Below are 14,088 nucleotides of genomic sequence, written 5' to 3' on the forward strand. Positions count from 1 at the left end.
CCCTTGCTGCAATTGGACAGCCACTCCCAACCTATGAGATAGCCTCATCCCTACTCAATGGTCTTGATTCTTCCTATGATCTACTCGTGGCCTCTATCTCCACTCACGTGGATCCCCTGACTTTGGAAGACATTTATAGTCACCTACTTAGTTTTGAACAACGTCTTGGGCGACACATTACTAATGTGGAATCTACAATGGGCTCAGCCAACATGGCCACTCACAATGACCATTCTCGTGGCCGCAACAATGGTCGCAACTCCAATCAGCAGCGTTCTCCACAACCTGCTTCAAGTCGAGGCAGAAACCGCAGTCATGGCTGTGGCTCATCTTTCTCCTCTGACTCTCATCCAACTTGTCAATTATGTGGCAAAACCAGTCATATTGTGCCCAAATGCTTTCATCGCTTTGACCTCTCCTACCAAGGTTCGTCTCCTAATATGTCAGCTTACTTTATAGCTCCTCAAAATGCAGCTGATATGAATTGGTACCCCGACACCGGCTCTACAAATCACTTGACCAATGATCTTCAGAACCTCAATCTTCATGCTGAGCCTTATAATGGTCATGATAACATTTTATTCGGCGATGGGACAGGTTTGCGTATCTCTAACATTGGTTCTTCTACCATCCCTTATCGTACATCCTCTTTTCATTTACGCAATTTACTTCATGTCCCTGCCATTAAAAAGAACTTAATTTTAGTGAGCCAATTCACCCTTGATAATGATGTGTTTATTGAATTTCATGCTGGTTATTTTGTTGTGAAGGACGAGGAAACGGGGACCATCTTCCTCCACGACAAGACTAGAGATGGGCTATACCCTTTTCCCTCTGCTAAACAACTTTCCAGATCTCTTCAAAGCTTCCTTTGCCACCGTGTCCCTCTTGAAGTATGGCACTATCGTCTTGGCCATCCATCATATTGCACTGTTCAACAAATTCTGTCCAAACACAAACTTCCAGTCTCCACCAATAAGGCACTTGCTTCTTGCATCGCTTGTCAACAAGGCAAAAGCCATAGACTTCCATTTAGTTCGTCTGAGTCCAAGTCTACTTTTCCTTTAGAATTAAATTTTTCCAATGTATGGGGACCATCTCCTGTACTCTCAACTAGTGGAAATAAATATTATGTTTCTTTTGTTGATCATTATAGTCATTATGTTTGGTTGTTTCCTATCTCAAATAAATCGGATGTCCTTTCCATTTTTTGTGCTCTTCAAAATATGGTTGAACGAATGTTTGATAGGAAAATAATAGCTGTCCAAACTAATTAAGGTGGTGAGTTTCGTTCTCTCCATAAATTCTTTGTCACAAAAGGAATCCAACATCGTCTGACTTGCCCCCACACGTCTCAACAAAATGGTATTGTTGAAAGGCGACATCGCAGCATCGTTGAGACTGGTCTTTCCTTGTTATCTCATAGTTTTGTCCCTCTCAAACATTGGGATGATGCTTTTCTTATGGCCACTTATCTTCTCAATCGTCTTCCTACACAACCTTTAGGGTCCCTCTCTCCATTTGAACAAATTTTTGGCAAAGCTCCTGATTACTTCCTATTACGCATTTTTGGTTGTGCTTGCTATCCATTTCTTCGACCTTTTAATCGCCATAAACTTGATTACCGTTCTAATGTGTATTTCTAGGCATCAGTAACCTTCATTGTGGCTATAATTGTCTTGACCCTACCACTGGCAGAATCTTCATCTCCCATCATGTAGTTTTTGATGAAACTGTCTTTCCATTCTCCTCACAAACTTCATCTCCCACTCAGTCTCCCTCCAACACTATTTCTCTTCCATTTCTTGTCCCTTTATCAAATCCTTCTCAACCTTCTTCTTCATCACCCCATCCATCCTTTCCACCACCTATATCTCTTTCCACTTCTCAATCCTCTCAAATACCTCTATCTCATACCAATCCTTGCCCATCTTCAAGTCTGCCACAAGGGGATACTTCATCGCTGCCTTGCCACCATCAAATGACCACTCATTCCCGAAACAACATCTTCAAACCCAAGCAGTTTAATGATGGCACCATTCGGCATCCATTACCTACAGCCTTGCTCACTAATATTTCTTCCCTTGAGGAACCAGGTTGTTTTATGCAAGCCAATAAAAATGTTGAATGGCGTCATGCTATGGATGTTGAGTTCTCTACCCTCATTAAAAATGGTACCTGGTCTCTTGTTCCTAGGCGGCCAAACATGAATGTTGTTGGTTGCCGTTGGGTTTATAAGATCAAAAGCTGACGGTACCTTGGAACGTTACAAAACTCGGCTTGTTGCCAAAGGATACCACCAACAGCAAGGCATTGATTTTGCTGACACTTTTAGTCCTGTAATCAAGCCCACTACCGTTCGATTTGTACTCAGCCATGCTACTTTTCAAGGTTGGACCTTGCGGCAAATTGACATACAAAATGCGTTCTTGCATGGAAAGCTTTCAAAAGTTGTTTACATGAGCCAACCACAAGGCTACATCCATCCACAGTACCCAAATCATGTGTGTCGGCTCCATAAAGTATTGTATGGTCTCAAGCAAGCCCCTTGTGCTTGGTATTCTAGACTCAATGAAAAACTCATTACACTTGGCTTCAAACACTCCAACACAGACACTTCTCTCTTCATTTTTCGATGTAATGCCATCACCATATTTATCCTTATCTATGTCGACGACATCATCATCATTGGTTCATCCATCTCAGTCATCAATTCTGTTATTCAGTCTCTCAGCCGTGAATTTGCTATCAAAGACCTTGGGAAACTTAGCTAATTTCTCGGCGTTGAGCTATTGCCACACAAAGTTGGTCTCTTCCTCACTCAGCGCCGATACATTCTGAACCTTCTCAACCGCACCAAAATGGCTGAGGCTAGGCCCATTTCTTCCCTAATTTCATCCTCATCTCAACTGTCTCTTCTTGCTGGTGTGGAATTTTCTTGACCCCACACTATATCGTAGCACTGTTGGTGCCTTGCAATACCTGTCTATCACAAGGCCTGATGTGTCATTTGCAGTCAACAAAGTATGCCAATTCAAGCATCATCCCACTGATATTCACTGGAGTGCAGTCAAGCGTATACTCCGATACCTCAAAGACACCATCAACTATTGTCTTTATCTTCGACCCAGTCCCTCCACTCACTTGTCGGTATACTCTGACGCAGATTAGGCTGGTTGTCCAGATGATCGCAAGTCCACTAGAGGCTATTGCATCTACCTTGGTCACAATCTGGTTTCATGGAACTTAAGAAAGCAACAAACTGTCGCAAGGTCGAGTACGGAGGCAGAGTATCGGGCTGTTGCAAATGCTACTGCAAAGGTCCTATGGCTTAAGTCGCTTCTCAATGAATTGGGCATTCACGTCAAAACGCGTCTAGTGTTGTGGTGTGACAATGTGGGTGCTACTTACTTGACTGCGAACCCTGTCTTTCATGCACAAACAAAGCACGTCGAAATTGATTTTCATTTTGTCAGAGAACAAGTTCGAAATGGGTTTCTACAAGTGCAATTTCTTTCAGGCAAGGATCAAATTGCAGACATTCTGACCAAACCTCTTGTCTCCACCAGGTTACTGTTTTAATATGAGAGAAGAAGATATTGAAGAGTGTAGGAATAAGCACCTTGATAAGGATACAAATACAAATTGTACTGTTCTGGCACGATGTGGAGGGTGCCCGTTTTGGATTTGCCAGTGCATGGGTACACAATGAAGAGGGCAGTACTTTGTTGGTTCTGTCCAAATGGTTTACCGAAAGGCAAAGAGGAGGATGTGCTCAAAGGTTTTGAAGACGATGAAGAGGAAGAGTGGAGTATATTCAATGAAGGTGTAAGGGAGATTGTGTTTAACAACAATATCAACAAGAGAACCTTTGTTTTAAATTTAAATATTACTGTATAATTACTCTTATAGACACTCATTTATTCTCACATTTATTCTCTTCTTGCCATAATTCATTCCTGAATGTACTTTATCATTTTACGGTGCCAACTAGTGTTCCAAAAAATGTTTTAGTGCTTTGACATTCATGTTCAAGCATCTTAAAATTTAAAGCATGTTATTGATAGACTCAAAAAAGTTAATCCTAATTAATCTAATAGTATTTAGAAGTTCTCTTGTAATCAAAATACCTCCAAAGTAATTTGATAGCATTTAGAAGTTCTCTTGTAATCCAAATACCGCTCAAATCAAGGCATTGGATTATCATTAATCACCGCCACTAGAATCTCCAAGCAATCTGATAGTATTTAGGAGTTCTTATGTAATTCAAATACAATAGCATAGTTATCTCTTATCTTGTAAAGAAGCAAACTAAAACACAAGCTCTTATTATTCTCTCTTTATATTTTGAGGAGGTTCACGTTAGATTTGAACTGAGGACTTTTTTTAATCAAAGTACTTTTAAAGCTTAAGTGTGATTTACATCCAAGTATGCATCCCGTGTACTTAATGTTCATTGTTCTTCTAATAAAACTTATTGCCGATAAATAAATAAATAAATAAAATTTATTATTTTTTATAATAAGTTAATTTAGATTAGGAAGACTTATGATTAATTTTATTGATACATTATAAGAAGTTAGTGTTTATCTTTTTCTAAATTAATCTTGTATTGCTGCAAATGTCCATAATGAATAAAAATTTGTCATGATTTTATAAATTACGTAGCGTTATTAGCTAGTCTGATATATAAAGGTACTCTTCTTATCTTCTTAACCAAAATAGGAAAAAGAGAGAAGAGATTAGTCCTTAAAAATTAATATATAAAAAACCTATCAAAGTTTACATGGTTCAATTTTGCTTCCATCCTCTTCTTTGAGGACATATTGTGGATCAGGAACCAAACTATCTTTAAAGGCCTCATCCTTGACCTAAAGAAAGCTGCATGAGACATTACTATCATAACGTCTTCTAAGGGGCTCCCCGCTTCCCTCAGGAGTACTTAGATCTCATTCCCCATTATCAAAGGAATAGATTCTAACCATGAAGAGAGTCCCCATTTTGGTATGATTACTATGTTAAATATATAATTTTCAATAATGACTGCATTCTTAAGAGCCTCCTGATTTTGTGACTCGGAGAATCAAGTAAAGGTGTGCATGGGAGAAGAAGATATTAGAGTGTAGAAGTAGGTGTAGGAGTTTGCACCTTGGTAATGATAATGGTAAGGATACAAATAGAACATTGTACCAACATCATCGACAAGAGAATATAATAATATCGTATTACTTTGTTTCAATGGTGACAACAAAGAATGGAGGGTATTTGGTGATGTGGAGATGAAAAGGATAACATGCAGTCATGGACAAGAAAGAGGAATGCATGCATGCATGCATGCATTATTCTTTTGGTTTCTGGGACTGCTACTTGAGCATTTTCACAATATCATTCCGTATATAGGACAAGCAGCATTTGTCGGATAAAAAGACAAACTCTAGAGATTCTTCGAGCAAAAGTCACTTTGTATAAATGGGCTAATTAATTGCTTCTCTTCTTGTTCCTCCCCCACCCAAAAAGGCTTAGTTAAAATAAAATCCAAAATGCAAGGCACGGCTGATAAATTTTCAATCTGAGAGCTTTTCCAAAATTATTAACTCATGTAACTAGCTATAAAAAAACCGAAGTTACCAAACTACCAATAGTTCCCTACTTCTCTGTAAAAATTAAAATATAGTAGTAGTACATCATGATCAAACCAAGTAAGCTAAAACTCTTCCCGACTTTCAACATCTCATAGTAAGTTTTTTGACTCACAAAAAGGGTGATAGCAACTAGCAAGGTAGCAGTTTTTTTCTGCATGGAAGTGAATTCAAAAGAGTTGGATCACTACTTAATCTTAGGCAATGCTGCCACAATGGAAACCAGCCATGGGATTGCCTCTGCCAATAGTGCCATCTAAATTCACAAAAATAACGTTAGTGTTTTGATAAACTCACAGACAAAATAACTTTTTTTTGATAGGTAATAAAACTTTTATTCAAAAATGCTGAGCATCATGTTCACGATGGTGAACATTCTGATCAAGAAAAAATACAGCAGGTTTAAAAACTTAATCTAATAGAGTGTAAGAAATCAGAAATAACTAAGACAGAGCACAATAATGATTGATCGGTATTTTTTTTAGGGTATGTTTATTTTAGTTTAAAATGTCAATTTATTATCACCTCAAACTAGTATATAGGTTTTTAAAGTTACAGTTGTTCTAGATATAATTTTACTTTACACAGTTTATTTTAAAAAAAAAAAAAAAAAAAAAAAAGATATTTTAAATGCAGCCTACATTTGTCTCCATTCAGGTGCAACCAAAAAAAGAGCAACAATCATGTCCAAAAGCTACCCTATTGGTAATTTGGTAAATCACGTTTGTCAAAGCATGGAGACAGTTTAAAATAATTTTCAAGCAATGATACACTTGACAATTAAAGATAAATTAAAGTGGAAAGTAGTCACAGATTGAAGAGAAAACTTAAGGTCGTACGCGTACCAAGTTGATTAGGCTCTCACTTTTGTAGATTTTGAGTAGAAATGGAAAAGGTAGTTGCTAAACAGTCTTACACCCGCTTGTTTAGAGAACATTTGCCATCACAGTAAGGTCTAACATCTCTACAAAACTTTTACTGAAGATAAATGAAGTAAATAGTCAGTGGCAATATCATTATAGAATATTATTTCTTAAGTGTAATATAACCCTCAATATCCTATTTTGACCCAATTTGATTGAGAAACATTCCATTATGATATCCTATTTTAAACCCCAATTTCCTTGAGAAACATTCCATTATGTTGGATTGAGTGTTTTAAAGCTTCCAAATATATGCCCTAATCTTACTAAATTATCCACATTGTCATTTATTAGGGTTTATTTTGATTGTACAATTTGAGTCCCTAGAGATATGTACGACAATTGTAACTATTACGAGAATAAGTAGATGCATCATTAGTGAATTTCCTTTCACTATAAGTTGCGTCAAGGATCAACATTAAGCTCATAATTATTTGAATTAGTGATGGATGAACTCACTAATTCAGCTAATTCAATTTAAGATGAAGTCTCTTGGTGTATGTTTTTACACAGTTTTAGTAGATAAAACTAGATGTGGAGTTAATATTAAGTAAGAAATTTGGAGAGATGCTTTAGAATATAATTGATTTCAGCTAAGTAGGACTAAAACTGAGTAGATGAAATATAAGTTTAGTACATGCAGAAATAAAGACAAAGGAGATATAAAACTTAATGGTTAAGAGATACCAAAAAACAAAAGCTTTTGATTTCTAGAATCCATAATACATAAAAATAGAAAGATTTTAAAAGAATATGAATCATAGGATAAGAGAATATGAATGATAGGATAATAGAAGAGTGGATAAAATGGAGAAGCATATTATGAGTATTGTGTGATCATAGAATATTTGTTAAGTCACATGAATTTTTTTATAAGATTGCTATAATACCAACTATGCTCTTTGGTAATAAATGTTGTTAAGAAGCAATATGTTTATAAAATACGTATAATTGAAATGAGAATGTTAAGATGAATAAATGAAAAAAATAAGATAGAATATGAAATGAGGAATTTCGCTTAAAAATTGGATGGCCTTTATTTATAAAAAGATGGGAGGGAGTCATGTGAAATGGTTTAGTCATATGCAGAGTAGAGCAATTAATGCACCAATAAAAAACAGTGAGTTGGATTCTAGTCAATGGAATGAAAAAGGTAGAGGAAGTCCTAAAATAATACCAATAAAATTAGTAAAAGAGCACTTGTTAATTAAAGATGTAACAAAAACTATGATTTCGGATATAATAGAATGAAAGAATACATTTTGATCTTGATTAATATGTCAAGTGTCCATAACCAACCCCAAATATTTGGAACTAAGTGCTGGTTCTTATTGCTGTCATCTAAAAATAATATTTGAATAACCCGCATGTGCAGTAGCCAGAAAACATAACATGCAAGTCTATTACACTCTTATCAGTAAATCCCACTGCTACTATCTCAGTATGAGAAAAGTCCTAAAAATTTTTGAGAAAAGAAACAATAATTGAATTAATTTGCATTTTACTGTATTTCAATACAACAATCAGGGCATTAAATCAGTAAAGAAGTTAGAATATCTCAATGATCTTAGCTCAAGCACCTGAGAGGTGAAAATCTTAACAGCATGTGCACTGAAGCAGGCTCCTATGCATCTACTCATAGCTGATTCAGTCATCACTGGTTCACAAAAGAGAATTAGTTTGTAAGGGGCTTTGTAACATGCACTATCTTTTATTCAACTACAGTAATCACCCAATAGTTATAAATTGCACAAGTTAATAACATTTTTTTTTTTTAATAATGTTGGGAACCTTTCTAAAGGGAGAGCCATTTGGACTCAACTCTGGCCAACAAAACCTACGGGCAACTAATCCCACCCGCCAGTCGGGTAATCCAGGGGCATTCACCCCTAATGGGTTAAGCAGTTTATGCTCAGCCCAGAAACAGCTCCAGAGAATAACATTTGAGGGAAGCCAAAATAGATTTATCTAATGCACACATTTATTGGGATCCCAAGGATCAAAGCAACATATATATCTATTTGAATAAAAAAACCATTGCAGCCTGCATCTACAAATTACCATTAAATAAAGAAATGGCAAACTGCGCTAGTAAAATGATGACATTTTATTGAGATTTACTCCAGATAAATGCAAAGAAATTGCCTACCTGTTTGTTGAAATACTCAAAACCCCATTTAGATGAAAACTGAGTCAAAGCCATAAAATAAATCTAAGAAGTACCTAATGTTCCTAAATCAACTTGTAAAAGTTGATAAGAGGGAAACACATGTATAACTAGTTCATGCTTCTGAACTCTGTAGCTCTTTTTGATGCACTCATGCACAAATTATTAGCTTTCAAATCTTCCCTAAGCAACTACATCAAATCCTTTTCACCCTTCACCATTTGGAGCCTTTAGAACTGACGAAATAATCCCATATGACATATCGCATTCAAGCATGTTATTCCACCTAGAAAACATCTTAGTACCATCCTATTGAACCTATGTCATTTGTGCTTCTACCCATCATCCTACCATCTTCAACTGCATTTCTAAATATGTAGCTTTGAGCCTAGGCTATCATGTTTCTATGGCCTCTTACAATCAGAAACACAGATAAATTATGCTTTACATTTTCCATTCAATGGCGTTAGCTTATAGAAAGGAATTGAGAAGGATTACAATTCTCAAAGTTACTAAAGTTAACAGCATCTTTTGAATCAAGTACAATTCTTATATCATAGAATTCAACTAATAGCTCAAAGGGGTAGTAGTATTACAGAAACTTTTTCTAAACCTACAATATGCACATATCAGGTTAAAACATAACAGCAGGTTAGTCTAGCATTTGCAAAGCACAAAATTCCACATATTCATATACCTATTTTACAAAACCTAACTGATGTTTACTTTGAGATCTACTAACAGGAAGGTACACCAAAGGGCCTTCAAATCGAACGACAGTTCCATTTGCTAAAAGATTAAGACAGTGCTATCACTGCCTACCAAACCTTCAGACTTTGATTTCATGCTTTTTCCAATTAGAGCCCACAAGCCATAAAGCCTAAAAAAGCCAAAATTCTGTTCAGTAACTAGGGCGAAACAACTCTTGATATAAATATTCAATCATACTCCATGTACTGAAGTATTTACTAAACTGATACACTCTGAAGATTTTAAGGTCCACACATGGGCTTAGTTGCTTGCTATGTACTTCATATCTGAATTTTTTTTAGCACCCTCAAATAAAGATGATAGATGTGAAATATTTTTTTTTTTGATAAGTAATAAGAATTCATTGATAGAAAAAAAGATAGATACACCCAAGCACACAGGTAGTGTACAAGGGGGAGCAAGTCAAGAATGAAAATTACAAAGGTCAAGTAAATCCAAAATAGAAAGAGGATGGTTTCTCCACACAGAGAACCATTCAAGTAAGGTTCGGAAGAAAAGAAGTTTGAGGTCAGGCAAAGCACGCTCAGAGTCTTCAAAACATCTACTATTCCTCTCCTTCCAAATACACCACATCAAGCAAAGAGGAATGATCTTCCAAATGGCTCCATTGCGGAGGCGACCAAAGTGACCTTGCCAACAAGCAAAGAGACCAACAACAGACGAGGGCATGATCCAACACACTCCAAATAAACCAAAAACCATATTCCATAACTCCGAGGCAACCGGGCAATGAAGGAAAAGATGGTCAACGCTTTCACTACTACGCTTGCACATATAACACCAATCCAAAATGCAAATCTTTCTTTTCCTAAGATTGTCAATAGTCAAACATTTCCCCAAGGCTGCGGTCCAGACAAAAAAAGCCACTCTAGAGGGGATCTTCTGCTTCCAAATATTTTTCCAAGGGAAAAAATGCTCACTATGACCAACAAGAAGATGATAGTAGGAACTAACCGTGAACCCCTTACTCTTAGAAGGCAGCCAAAGTCTCTTTTCTAACAAGAAGATGATAGATGTGAAATATTTGTTCTCTTTTCTTTTCTTTTTTTTTTCTTTTTTCTTTTTAATAAATAGAGTATTATTTCAAAAGATTGAGCACATATTTAAACAAAAAAATCAAATTTGGACTCAAAATCTAGGACTTGTCCAAATTTCGTGCTCTGATTAAATGCTTACATTAAATTGAATTGTTTACTGCACATTAAAATTTTAACAGCATAGACAAAGGGAGCTGAAGACATACTAGAGACTGAAATGGTACAAGGCCTAAAGATCATTAAAGTGGTAGTGGAATTCTAAAGTAAGCATAAAACTTTATATTCTCAGCTAAAGTAATCACTTATTAGTAAAGAAGAAAATAAAAACTCAGCTAACAACCCATCTACCATCAACACAATGAGGCATGAAATAACAATCAATAACAGTGCATACAAGATTATCAATAATGAAAAGTAATGGTCGTTTATCATCTTCTAAGAACTGTAACTACAAGGTACCTTTTACTGCCACTGTGTTGGATGATAAAACAAATAGATCAATGATGAAAATCACAGAAGATGGAAACTCCCAGACCTGTAGAAGGCTTAATTAAAGTTAGAGGGATATTGGGATTTAATTAATCAATAGAGACTAGCCAAGGAAGGCAGAAGGAACCATAAAATGTGTCATTCACATACTATTGATGGCCAAGTGACATTAGAAAATCATACCATCATGACGATAAGAAACATCTTGAAGTAACTTGAAATCAAGATTGCAAGCAAAATATCTTTATTCCTGTGCAATTTAAGAAGAATAAGCCAAACCAATCAATATTGTTCCAGATGCAACTATGATAACATTACGAACAGAAGTGCCTCATCTAAATACTTAAGGTTAGCTAAAAGAGTCCTAATTTATTAGGTCTTATTAGGCCATGCCTCCAAGATGATATGTTGTCTTTTTGTATCCATTCACATACTCAACCTGTAGTCTATTAGGCTTTCCTGTTGTATCATATCACCTCAAGATTAAAATAATTCATTCTCTACAAGCTTAACCATATTTGCAAATGGGTATACCATTCAAGGCAACATTGCTCATATGTATTAACTCCAAATTCTCACGAATGAATTCAAATCTCTTGGTATTTTAGAGTTTGACAGTCATTGGGCTTCACACCATCATTTCAACTACTTGCTTATTCTCATGTTATTTACCTTTCAATTTATCACACCATAACTTGTACCTATTAACTAATCATTCAAATCCAGGAGATCCTTCTTTCTCCACTAAATCAATTACCCTTAATTCCCTGATCACATTGAGAAAGCTTCCCAACTGATCAGTGCTTAAGGACTACCTAACAAAATCTTATTCCAAGAAGCCACTCTAGAGATTGCCAAGTCTTAACATAAGCAAAAAGCTCAATGTAATGCAAATGCTCACCTTAGGCTTCCAGCTGATCTGCTCAGAAATATCTTTCTTGCAAGAAGAAAAGTACCGAGAAACAAAAGATTGCCAAGAAAGACATCTGTCAACAACTAAAACATAAATGGAAAACCCATTTTTTAGACATCATACAAAATACAAGCCACATGAAAGTTTTGAAAATTAAATTCATGTACACTTTACACATATGCATGAGCGAACCTTTCGACATGTCCAAACTAATGAAGAAAGGCTCATGGACGAACTCCACTCTTCATCACAACTTTTTAGAACAATACTCCTGTCTAGGATATTGCTAAGGCACTCAATCATAATCATAGCATGACTTTAAATCATTATTGAAAATCTTAGATCAAAAAAAGAAATATTGTCCCAATGACAATGGATACAAGCATCCAAAAGAAGATAACCAACAGTTGACTTCCACAATAAACCCTGCAAGTTGTAAACAAATAACAAACCCATGTTAGAATTAGAAAACTTGAACAGAGCAACGTCATTATGAGATTAAAGTGAATAAACTAAAATGAAGAACTACCAGTTGTATTCTAAGAACAAGTGGAACTGTAAACTCCAATAAACAAGGATAAGAACTTACAACATTCTAGGTACATGGTATAGAATAAAAATCATGTCTCACTCTTAGCGTTCCACTTTATGCTCCAACAACTGCAACATGTCATGTGTCTAATTTTTTTCATTTTAAACTTTAGTTAATTTATAAGGGGGACGTGTGGCAGACTATGATTGGTGGAGCATAAAATAGAACACCTAGGGTGGGACAAATGACTTTTATTCCATAGTACTCATCCCAACCAAAAAAAAAAAAAGGTATTTTGGGTACATGTTAAAGAACTTGTAAAGCAAAAATTCAAAAGCAATGGGAATAAATACAACAGAGCAATTAAGCAATTCACACTAATAATAGCATGGAAAAGGTAAAGTGATATTAGAGAGTAGATGTACCTCAAAATGTGGAGCTCCTTGTTTAAGAACGTTAAAGAGTAAGTGTCTATATGCTTTGGGCTTGTGCAGAATCAAATCAATTAGAAGAATCTACAACCCAAAAAAAAAAAAAAAACACCCAATAATCTTAACTGTCATAAATGATATATGTATGTACTATGAAGCCCCCAATATGAAAAAATTAGAGATATTATTAGCTTTCCCATTAAAAAGAAGAGAGAAAAAAATACCAAGAAATTACATTCGATGTACTCATCAGCAACTGCTTTGCAATTCTCCTATCAAAGCCAACAAATCAGAAAATTAACTGTACTGTGTAAGTGGAATTTAAGGAAGACAAAAAAGAGAGAGAAAGAAAGGAAAGAAAACAAAATGGGTACGTACACATTTCATGAGTCGGATGTTTCCAGGTGAGTACTGCACGAACAGTGTTTTGATCCGAAACCCACATTCCACACATCTGTACATATCCATCTCCATCTCTCTAAGCTCTTTCTTCTCAAAGCTACACTCACGTATTGAGAAAGGCCTAGTTTTCAGTTTAGAGACAGAGAAATGTTGACCCGTTTTATATGAAGTACTAGACCCAAAATCTTCTTTGGCCCAGTTACTTGAATACTTCAACCAAATTATTTTTTCCAAGGCTGAAAAAAATAAAATAAAATAAAATAAAAATCCAAATTATTTTTCACCAAAAAAGACAGTGAATTTGTGCATGAAATCCGTCATAGCGTCCGTTTTTAATGATCTTTTTTATTATCATATTAAAACACTAATTGGTTTTCAGTGTAAACAGAGTTTAAATTTCAAATATTTTATTTAATTATTACAAATTTTACCAGTTGAACTAACTAAAAACCTTACCATATTGGCTTTTTAATAGAAATCAGAAATGTAAATCCGAGTTACTTAAAAAAGGAAATTCACATTGAGTTGACAAGGCCAGTGGTCTCTATTATGGGCCAAACTGCACCGTGAAAAAGGAATGAGCCCTTTTGATTGCAATTTGGTGAGGGAGAGAGAGGAGCATTAAAATGATGGTTTAAAAAAAAAATTTAATTTCAAGATTAATTATTAATATAACAAAATTATTTAACCAATTAACAAATTGCATTTTCCCCATAATAATAATAATAATAATAATAATAATAATAAAACTATTTACCAATTAACAAATCTATTCAATTCTTAA

At 35.3% G+C, this 14,088-nt stretch overlaps 1 protein-coding gene across 3 annotated transcripts; it reads right to left on the reverse strand.

Moving 5' to 3' along the window:
• Window positions 1-5,523: 5,523 nt before the first annotated feature.
• LOC126723985 (protein ARV 2) lies at window positions 5,524-13,453 on the reverse strand. 3 transcript variants are annotated; one of them, XR_007654562.1, is made up of 11 exons: window positions 13,281-13,451; window positions 13,127-13,174; window positions 12,897-12,986; window positions 12,320-12,365; window positions 12,132-12,214; window positions 11,928-12,022; window positions 11,210-11,276; window positions 10,997-11,072; window positions 8,143-8,219; window positions 6,505-6,617; window positions 5,524-5,895 (listed from the first exon to the last, which is right to left on the reverse strand). XR_007654562.1 is itself a non-coding variant. In XM_050428041.1 (10 exons), the coding sequence occupies exons 1-10, from the start codon at window positions 13,374-13,376 to the stop codon at window positions 5,827-5,829; spliced, it is 747 nt and encodes a 248-aa protein (XP_050283998.1). In that variant the 5' UTR covers window positions 13,377-13,453; the 3' UTR covers window positions 5,524-5,826. The 3 variants fall into 3 exon arrangements, 1 of the variants encoding a protein (XP_050283998.1); XR_007654561.1 differs by having other exon boundaries at window positions 6,485-6,617; XM_050428041.1 differs by lacking the exon at window positions 6,505-6,617 and having other exon boundaries at window positions 13,281-13,453.
• Between the last annotated feature and the right edge of the window lie 635 nt (window positions 13,454-14,088).

Source organism: Quercus robur, chromosome 1 (assembly GCF_932294415.1).
Source record: "Quercus robur chromosome 1, dhQueRobu3.1, whole genome shotgun sequence".
NCBI classification, from domain to species: Eukaryota; Viridiplantae; Streptophyta; class Magnoliopsida; order Fagales; family Fagaceae; genus Quercus; species Quercus robur.